The sequence below is a fragment of the Oncorhynchus masou genome, chromosome 8 (assembly GCF_036934945.1).
Source record: "Oncorhynchus masou masou isolate Uvic2021 chromosome 8, UVic_Omas_1.1, whole genome shotgun sequence".
Lineage (NCBI taxonomy): Eukaryota > Metazoa > Chordata > Actinopteri > Salmoniformes > Salmonidae > Oncorhynchus > Oncorhynchus masou.
The window spans coordinates 19,654,167-19,664,439 of NC_088219.1; the positions used below are offsets into that span (position 1 = coordinate 19,654,167).

A 10,273-nucleotide genomic window follows, 5' to 3' on the forward strand; every position below is an offset into this window, starting at 1 on the left:
ATTTATGTCTGTGCAAAGGCTTGTCATACTGATGCAGTAGAATTTGTAAGCTCATTTAGTCGGCCTTTGGATAACGTACAGTATGTCTGGAATTGAGTTCAAATGTGTCTTACCAATTTCCATGCATTGTTTCCTTTATTATTACCTGGTTAGTATGGGGAAACAATTTGATATAAATAATTCCCTACAATGGTACACATGCATGTGTTGTGGTTAAGTAAAGTACACAAGGAAAGGATGGGGTGAGGAAATGTCGCCAATTCAGAGTATTGATGGAGGCACGTTGCCAACAAACGTTCAAGCATGCTTTTGGAACCGACAGGGCACCGCTGGGGCAACGTGATAGAAAAGCATAGCAGAGCCCCGTGCAGCCAGGACACCGCCCTACTCAACCAATGAATGCATTCGCCAGACCTGGGACACTGCACTAGGGCGGAGTCAGTGTTAGTTGAGGACCAATCACTGCAACACATGGGAGCAAGCACGTGTTATTTTCCGTGTTCCCTCCCAGTCATATAAAGCGAATGTGCAGTTCTCTACACATTCTGTGTAGTTATAGGCGATCCACATTAAGTTGTTTCGCAAAAGATGTCATTCTAGGTTTCTGCAATTTCAATAATTTTAAGCCTAACTTTACAGAATACATTGTTGAAGACATTAAAACAAAAAATACCACGGAGCCTACTTTTTCTTCATGGAAAAAGGTGAGAATGTCAACTTTGATCAAAACCTTGCTACCTAGCTAAGTAACTGGTAAAAAAAACAACGCTACTTTGCTAGCTATATTATTAGTAGTACAAGAAATAGTTCCTACATAGCTAATTTAGCTAGCAAAAATATATATATGATCAAGCTATCTGCAACAGCATTGACATTGGCTAGTGTAGCTAACATTGTTGTGGCATGCTGGCAAGAGTACTGACACGTTAAAGGGATTTATGTTGTATATCGATACACATTTCAATATACGGTTAGATATCGAGGTACAATGTAATGTTGTTTTGGTCAATTCGTGTTCCCTACAAGTGAGACCCATCTTTTGCCAGCCTTGTGTCAGGTAGAATAAATGCATGAGCGCATGCGGGTCGTGCCATAGCCAGTCGAGTTGAGGCACGTTGCCTTCGCTGTCGTCAACACAAACATCCCCCACCGGGGTCATCCTGCCCACGTTGTCTTCTGTCGTCAACAATAATATCTCCCAACGGTGTCTTCCTGCTACTTACAGTAAAACCCTCAAGACATGCCAGATAGTGAAATGGGCTGTGAAGTTCGTTTACCCCTATGTCACCTGATATATTCGGTTAACTGTTCTTCGAAGTGATGAAATGATTTATTATGGTCAATGGAATATATGGAGAGCTAGTTTTTTGAGCCCCCAAAAATTAATGTGAGGTTGTTGGAAAAGGGATAGTTCCCCTAGCTAGCTATATTATTTGAATGTCTTAATAGATTGACATTAGGCTATGTACAACTTTTTGAGTATGTTTAGAGCCTAACGTGATTATTTTTGCAATTAGTTAAATCCTTACTAAGAAAGTCCTTACTTGGATGCTTATATGACCTTAGATGATTTAAAATCAAGCCATTTAGTTATGTACATTTGTAGTTTGGGTGAACACTAACTTTTACAGCAGTGTCATTATATGAATGTTTAATTGCAGATGAGATTTAACACTGTCTTTACACAGATGTATGACTGATGTTATGTTACTCACCACTCATAAATTGGGAATTGTTTCTTCCATCAGGTATTCTGTCAAAACCATTTCGCACACTGACTGTGCACATGAGGAAGAGCAAACGGATCAAGGTTTCACCCATCTTCTCTTCAATTGGCTTATCAGATTCATAAGCTTTGTATTTTTTTGTAAATTCTATCTCAAGATCAATGAGACACAGTAGTTTATCTTCTGGCTCATTTTTACTTGACCAAACCATGACTCTATCTAAGTCTAGTAGACCCACCTAGTAGCAGTATTAATGTCACAGTTCTTTGTTTTGACATATCATTTTTGTCAAACAGCAATAGTAAATCACTCATACTGGTTATTATGAGTGATGAGAATGCATATACCACTTCTGTAAATGACACTAGTGGAGTAGGTGTAGAAGAAAATGTGGTGGGACTGAAGGCAGGCTGCCAGTCCCCTGAGTCTGGACTGAGTCAGACTGGCAGCTCTGGTAGCTCCAATGGAAAGAGAACTCGGTCTGGGGGCAAGTCCTCCCCCAAGTCCTCAAACTCTGATGACACCGATGCCCACTCGAGTGGGAACGACTCAGCCGAAAGAGAGGTGGAAGGTCACATGGGACGTGAGACATCAACCTGCAGCAGCTCCCATAACGGGAAAGACTCTGCCATGGAGACAACAGAGAGCAAAAGGTAACACATTTAACAGAATTCATATTTGAAACACCACAACCATTTTCAGATGGTAGGCAGTAGACACCGCTTATAATACTATAAAAGTGTCTGCTCAGCGGTGGTAATAACATGTTATTTTGCCCCTGTCAGCGCCAACTCCCACAGCTCTTCCCCTCCCAACAGCTCTATGGTCTACAGCCTGCTGAGTGGCAGCTCGGAACAGGACCACCCGTCCACCAGCGGATGCAGCAGTGACCAGCCAGCCCGGCTGCAGACCCAGAGAGAGCTGCTCAAGGCTCTGAAGGAGCTAAAGATCCGCATGCCTGCAGACCACTGGGCGAAAGGCCGCTCCAGCACCCTGGCCTCCCTGCAGTATGCTCTCAACTGTGTCAAACAAGTCCGAGGTAAGATGCTGCTTTTTGAGCCTGCCTTTTGCTAGATGTACTGTATGTGTGGCTTTAGCATGAAATAGCAAGCTTACTATCGATATACTATTTATACGTGTGTGTTTAGCGAATCAGGAGTATTATCACCAGTGGAGTGTGGAAGAGAGCCACGGTTGCAGTCTGGACCTCTCTGCCTTCACCACAGAGGAACTGGACAACATTACTTCTGAATACACACTCCAGAACACGGTAGGAACTAGAGCACAATCTTCATCTACTAGAACCAGACCAACAGCTCTGTTTAAGACTAAAAGCTTTTAAACCCAACAAACCATTGTTCTAACCTCCCTTGTTTCTTCTCTCTCCTGTACAGGACACGTTCTCAGTGGGAGTGTCCTTCCTCTCTGGGAAGTTGGTGTACATCTCCCCCCAGGCCTCTCCCATGCTGCGCACTAAGCCTAATCGACTCCAGGGGACACTCTTCTCTAAGCTGTTGGCCCCCCAGGACGTCAGCACTTTCTACAGCAGCACTGCTCCCTGCCGCCTGCCCCCCTGGGCCTCCTGTACTGGTTCCAGTAAGTCTCCTACAGAAGTCCTTTAATTTAGCTCTGAAATCAAATGGAAATGGATGATCACATTTTTGCATGTCTATGTGATGTTAATGTACCCCCCCCCGATCTCGCTCAGTGACCTCCCCTGTGGACTGCACCCAGGAGAAATCGATGTTCTGCCGTATCAGTAGTGGAAGGGACAGTGAGGGGGAAGTGCAGTACTACCCCTTCCGTATGACCCCCTACCAGCTAACCCTACGGGACTCCGACATGTCCCAGCCACAGCCCTGCTGCCTGCTCATCGCTGAGAAGGTGCACTCAGGATACGAAGCTCCCCGCATCCCAGCGGACAAGAGGATTTTTACCACTAGCCACACCCCCGGCTGTCTCTTTCAGGAAGTGGATGAAAGAGCTGTGCCGTTGCTAGGCTACCTGCCCCAGGACCTGGTTGGGACTCCTGTCCTCATGTACCTCCACCCTGATGACAGGCCTGTCATGGTGGCCATACACAAGAAGAGTGAGTACTCCTGTCCAACAGTCATGCCTTTATATATTGTGTAAGGATTTAGAAACCAGCAAATAGATGACTGGTTATGTAGTAATAGTTTTAACATCTTTGGTTCTCTGCTCAGTTCTCCAGTCAGCGGGGCAGCCCTTTGAACACTCGCCCCTGCGTATGTGTGCCCGGAACGGGGAGTATCTCACCATAGATACCAGCTGGTCCTCCTTCGTCAACCCCTGGAGCCGCAAAGTGGCCTTCATCGTGGGTCGACACAAAGTCAGAACGTGAGTAGTCCACTTCTCTGCTACGTCAATGACCTTCACAAGCTTGCAATAGCCACATTTTAACTGAACTGTAGCCTGTTTGTGTAGCTATCAAGCAGTACATATTGCATTGTTCTAAACCCCATTTCCTTGTCCTTCTCCCCTCATCTGCAGGAGTCCCCTGAACGAAGATGTGTTTACCCCTAGTATGGAGGTGGAGGTGCGGGCCATGTCTCCAGAGATCCCCAGGCTCAGTGAGCAAATCCACCGTGTGCTGGTGCAGCCTGTCCACAGTGGTGTCTCCCAGGGCTACTGCAGCTCCCATGGATCCCAGCCACACAGGCCCAGCCCGGGCTCCTCAGGCAGCAGCAGCCCCTCCACTAAGGGGATCATCCAGAGACCAGTGAGTACTAATACAATCACAGATGTTTTACGCAGATTTTAACAAGGTACTTTATAACTTGTGGTTACAAAATAGTAACAAACTACATTATTTTAATTGGTGGAATTGACTCAGAAGAAAGTTGAGGTGTCATCGTCTAACTCTTTACCCTCTCTTATCTGTCCTACAGCAGCAGATGACATTCCAGCAGATGTGTAAGGACGTCCACATGGTGAAGACCAATGGTCAGCAGGTCTTCATCGAGTCCCGCAACCGCCCACCGCTCCGCAAACACGCCAGCGCTGGTGAACACTTGACTTTGTAGTCATATTTGTAGTAAAATGTCTTGTCACGGTGTGCTCTAAAATGTCTGGAACGTTTTCATTACAAAAGTATACCCACAAGGGTCGAGATGAAAATGAAATTCTAACAGTACTTCCCTTTCCTCTTCTCAGGAGACCTCGTGACGCCAGAGAATTTAAACAAAGACTTGGGACCTATTGGCACTCTGGGGCCAACTAAAACCCTGGCCTCCGTGCAGTCAAGGAAAGATCCGTCAGCCAACTACTCCTACCAGCAGATCAACTGTCTGGACAGCATCGTACGCTACCTGGAGAGCTGCAACGTCCCCAACACAGTGAAGCGGAAATGTGGCTCCTCCTCCTGCACCACATCATCAACGTCAGACGATGACAAGCAGAGGGAGTTGTCTGGAACAGCTAAAGGTATACAATACAGATCCAATTGAAATCCTGTTATGTATTTTTATGCCTCTTTTAAGGTCTGCAGGTATTTTGGACCAAATATCTGTGTTTCTCTACAGATCTCGAAGGGTCACGGGGTAAGGAAGGGTCTAAAGGGGGGCCACAGATGAGTCCTCTGGCGCTGCACTGCAAGGCTGAAAGTGTGGTCTCTCTCACGTCCCAATGCAGCTTCAGCAGCACCATCGTCCATGTAGGGGACAAGAAGCCCCCAGAGTCAGGTAGGACACATCCCTGTTATCTGACTGGATATCTGACTGGCTGTTCTTTACCTCCCTCTGTCTCTTCTCTCTAGTCTCAAATATATTGTCAACCTTATTCCCTGCAGATATTATCATGATGATGGAGGAGACACCACCCACCACCACCGCCCCAGCCATTAACAATGCCATCACCACGGCAGTGACCCCCCGTCCCTCAACCTTTCCCAGCCCAGCAACACCCAGCCCTGCCCAGCCTGAGAGGGATAGCCGCAGGTCGGCTGGATGCTCAGGCAGCCTGGGTCTGACCAAGGAGGTGCTGTCTGCCCACACCCAGCAGGAGGAACAGGTGTTCCTGAGCCGGTTCAGGGACCTGGGACAGCTCCGCATGCTGGACCCCGGTCCTCCTCTGAGAGGACACACCACCACACCCAAAGGTAAGATGGACACTTCAAGTGGAGATTTAGTTTCTATTGTGTCTGAAAGATGATGTGGATGAGAATCCATTGTTTTTCCATGCAGCTCACCTGTGTGTGTGTGTGTGTGTGTGTGTGTGTGTGTGTGTGTGTGTCAGGAGTGCACACCTCAAAGGACTACCCAGCAGGTGGTAACGGACGGAGGAGGGGCCGGGGGGCCAAGAAGCCGAAGCACCAGCAGGAGGGCTCCCAGCACGGGGGCCGTCCCAAGACAGGCTCAGGGATGAACAGAAGTTCCAGAAGGGAAGGGCAGGGGCACCAAGGCCCCATGTTCCCCATGGGTCAACCCCTAATGAGACAGGGACCTCTGACCTCGTCCTCTTCCTGGCCCACCTCTGTGGCCAGCCTCCCTCCTGCCGTGTCCCAGTACCCTCCAGGAGTCCTGCCCTTCTTCCCCCCCTACCCCAACGTGCAACAACAACAACTCCTGGCCCACACCGGGGTGAACCCCAATGCCATGCAGATGGGTTACCCCAGCCCCCAGCCAGGCCTCCAGTACCCCCTGCATGCCAATCAGATTTCCATGCCAATGGCTCCCCTGATGATGGTTGTTCTGCCCAACTACATGTTCCCTCAACTCAATGGAGGTGTACCACAGCTCAACCAGCTCAATACAGCCATGCCTCAGTATAACACAGCCATGCCTCACCTTAACCCCAGTATCCCTGGTATGGCACAACTTAACCAGGCACTACCGCAGTTCAACCAGGCTATCCCACTACCACAACTCAATCCTGTCTTGGCTCAATTCAACCCTTCTGTGATGCAGATGAATGGCATGCCTCTAGCTCAACACAACCCGTCACAGGTCAATCCTGCATTACAGGTCAATCCTGCTTTGTCGATGATCCCACAACATTTTCACAATCCCAACCCAACATTACCTTTCCCAAATCCCATTCCGGTGCCCGGGCTTCCTTGCTTTGCCTTACCCAGGATTGATCCCACTTTTGTCCCACGTGGCAACTCCCGCTCCAGCACCCCTCAGTCCACATGCCAATCCCCCCTGGAGGGGACCAACTCGCCCCTCTTCCAGTCACGATGCTCCTCCCCCCTCAACTTGCTACAGCTGGAGGAGTTGCCAGGCAACAGGCAGGAGGGCATGTCAACAGGGGCGCAGCAGACCCCACCCCCACCTGGCTCGTCATCTCAGGTCGGAGGTCAAGGCTCTGTTAACCGCAACAGCAACATGAAGGGTGATGCCAAAGAGTACGATAATGTGGGTTTTAAACTATTTAAACAAAATGTAATTCTGAAAAGGTTTTGAGTCTAGTGAGTTCTTGTCATTAACCGCTGTCTCTCCTGTGTTCCCTTCCTCCAGGCTGATGTTGATAACCAGGACGCCATGTCCACCTCCAGTGACCTGCTGGACCTTCTGCTGCAAGAGGACGCCTGCTCAGGCACCGGCTCGGCTGCCTCTCGCTCCGGGTCCTCTGGCTCCGGGTCCTCTGGCTCCGGGTCCTCTGGCTCTAATGGATGCAGCACCTCAGGGAGTGACACAAGTGAGTTTAAAACCTCTACAGGATCGGTCAGTCCCCCGCGGGACGGTTGAGTTAACGTAGGCTAATGTGATTAGCATGAGGTTGTAAGTAACAAGAACATTTCCCAGGACATAGACATCTGATGTTGTCAGAAAGCTTCAATTCTTGTTAATCTAACTTCACTGTCTGATTTACAGTAGCTATTACAGTGAAAGAATAACATGCTATTGTTTGAGGAGAACACAATTATGAATTTGATAATGAGAACATGTTTTTTTCTTTGTATTATCTTTTACCAGATCTAATGTGTTATTCTCCTACATTATTTGAAAATGTCCACAAACTTTTTAGTGTTTCCTTTCAAATGGTATCAATAATATGCATATCCTTGCTTCAGGGCCTGAGATACAGGCAGTTAGATTTGGGTAGGTCATTTTCAGCGAAAATTGATCCTTAAAGAGGTTTTAACACCGGCCAGATTTTTTTTTCTTAGCACTGTGATGGTCAAGGATATTTGTATATAATGGCTGATAGTTTCAGAACATAACTGAACATGTTTCTTTTTCAACCACAGGAAGCAGCAACACCAGCAAGTACTTTGGCAGCGTTGACTCATCGGAGAACGACCATAAGCAGGCAGCAGGCGGGGCTGAAGAGGCCCAGCTCATGAAGTATGTCCTTCAGAACCCTATCTGGCTCCTCATGGCCAACACAGATGACAAGGTTATGATGACGTACCAAATGCCCACCAAGTAAGAAATCGTCGTAGTCATGGCAACTGTAGTCATAACCTTAACCCGTCATGATTAGTAATTAATGCTACAACTATTTAATTGTATTTATGATTGATGTGCATGGAATGCAAGTAGTATATTTGTATATTATTTATTAATGCAGACTGAAAAATAGAAGCTCTCCACACACCATTATGCTGCTAACAACATTTTAGACTATGGCTTATCTATGGACATGTGTATGATTTTACAGGGACAGGGAGACTGTTCTAAGGCAAGATCGTATGGTACTGAGGGCGGTGCAGAAACAGCAGCCGCACTTCACTGAGGAGCAGAAGAGGGAGCTGATCCAGGTCCACCCCTGGATGGGCACCGGACGCCTGCCACAGGCCATCAACAACCCTGTAAGTCAGCACACAGACACATACTGGAGCTAGTAGCTACACCCTGTCTCTCTGACCCCAAAGATTCACAGGAATCAGTATAGATGACAGTGGAGAGTAATACAAAAAAGAATGTACTTGTAAAAGATGTGTTTATTCATCTCTTGTCCCTTTTGCTTGTGTTTAGACTTGTACCGGGTGCGGTTCTCCTCCAGCTACCTCCGCCCCCCGGACCTTTGATGTGGAGCTGCAGGACATGGATCTGACTGGGGTCCTCCAGCTACAGGAAGAGGCTACCGCGCACACAGAGACACATGTTACCACGGTAACAGACACTTCCATCTCTCCACCACAAGCCCCCCAGACAGAGACTAAAGGGGGTGAGGCTGAGAGGCAAGGGGAGCAGGAAGGAAACTGTAAGGACACCAGAGTGAAGGAGTTGGAGGTAACATCATCATCATCTGTAACAGAGAAAGGGGACTCTGTGGCTGTAAACGGCAACTGAGGACTTCTATATGGCCAATGACTCTAAACCACAATGCATTGGGACAAACGGGGGGCCAAGCTCACAGTTAATGTGTTGTGTTGGAACAAAGAAGTGAAAATAAGGAGTCAAAGAATACCTGTTCCTGTCTAAACACATGGAAAATGAAATACATCAAATATTTACACCTTCTTAGATGCAATATACATTGAGCTACAAATGTCAACTGGAAAGAGAAGCCCTTGGTAAATATTTAATTGGCATGTTTGGTGCCTGGTCCGCTGGACTGAAGACATGTTCCATTTGTAATTCACTGCTTTGGGGTTTTTCTCCCCTGTAGTGACAATTTGGTAGTTTACAATTTATTGCGTGTATCAACGCAATGTAATTTAATAGTCCCAATGTCCATATTGGAAAATTATGTCAAATCAGTCGTAAAAAAATGAAATCCAAAATTCATGTTGAAAAATATATTTGGTAGAATTCTTTTTAATATTTTCAAAGTAATTTCAGTTATTGTACAGTGTTTATTACAGTATACCAACCAAGAGCAGGCATACTACAGTTTTTTTGTGGGCTGTAATGTAATGTTCTGAATGGTTCATTTTATTGTAATATAATTTTACACTGCAATGCTTGTAACAAGATGTCACGTTTTAAGCATTATTGGGCAAACATCCTGACTATTTTGTCTCCTCCAGAGAAATACACATTTTCTAAAGACCATGTTATTTGTTTGCATCGTTATGGGTATTTCTGTACAAAAAGGTATCTTTGATTTGTCAGGAGTAGAGATGGGTGTTCCCATGGTAACAGACCCGATGGAGCCAGTCTTGTTGATTGGACCATACAGTGATGTGAGAGCGTGGGGAGGAAAGGAGCAGGGGCTGACTGAGCTTTACAAGAGCAGGCCTTGATCATACAGAGTTGGTGAATGCCAATATGTTCTGCTGCCTCTTATTCCCCCACTATTTCTCCATTTCATTAGTGTAAATAAAATGATTTGATAGTCTCTATTATTACATCTCTTTGGAGGATTTTGTTATGTAATATAAAAAAATGAAATATAATTGGGTTTCATTCTTTTTGTCTCTTGTGGTGTGCAGAATGTGAGTGGAGCTAAAATCTAGTCATGTGTTCTGCCTTCTCTGCCACTAGATGGTGTTGTGACAGATGTTTTAGGCTCATTTCAAGGGCAGCATCCTGATGGGTGATACAAAATGGACTTTCTGAAGTTGGCCACAGTGGTTGATCTACGTATTTGAACACATTGAAGTAATTTAAAGATGCCACCAATATATTCCTAAG

General features: G+C 46.5%; 1 protein-coding gene across 5 annotated transcripts; it reads left to right on the top strand.

Annotated features, from left to right (window-relative positions):
• The first annotated feature begins 516 nt into the window (after nucleotides 1-516).
• LOC135544337 (period circadian protein homolog 1-like) lies at nucleotides 517-10,035 on the top strand. 5 transcript variants are annotated; one of them, XM_064971874.1, is made up of 17 exons: nucleotides 517-704; nucleotides 1,749-2,380; nucleotides 2,513-2,766; nucleotides 2,876-2,997; nucleotides 3,122-3,323; nucleotides 3,436-3,816; nucleotides 3,932-4,085; nucleotides 4,239-4,467; nucleotides 4,637-4,751; nucleotides 4,902-5,171; nucleotides 5,270-5,428; nucleotides 5,536-5,844; nucleotides 5,982-7,102; nucleotides 7,205-7,385; nucleotides 7,939-8,116; nucleotides 8,352-8,502; nucleotides 8,669-10,035. In XM_064971874.1, exons 2-17 carry the CDS (start codon nucleotides 2,052-2,054, stop codon nucleotides 8,984-8,986), a joined length of 4,473 nt encoding a protein of 1,490 aa, XP_064827946.1. In that variant the 5' UTR covers nucleotides 517-704; nucleotides 1,749-2,051; the 3' UTR covers nucleotides 8,987-10,035. The 5 variants fall into 5 exon arrangements, 4 of the variants coding, with proteins under 4 accessions (XP_064827946.1, XP_064827948.1, XP_064827947.1 ...); XM_064971876.1 differs by having other exon boundaries at nucleotides 7,939-8,035; XM_064971875.1 differs by having other exon boundaries at nucleotides 2,546-2,766.
• Nucleotides 10,036-10,273: the final 238 nt, after the last annotated feature.

Coding starts and splice junctions, on each gene's coding strand:
- LOC135544337 (XM_064971874.1), top strand. CDS start 2,052: ATGAGTGATGAGAATGCATATACCACTTCTGTAAATGACACTAGTGGA. Junction 3,817..3,931: donor GGTGGCCATACACAAGAAGA/GTGAGTACTCCT, acceptor TTCTCTGCTCAG/TTCTCCAGTCAGCGGGGCAG. Junction 4,086..4,238: donor GGTCGACACAAAGTCAGAAC/GTGAGTAGTCCA, acceptor CCTCATCTGCAG/GAGTCCCCTGAACGAAGATG.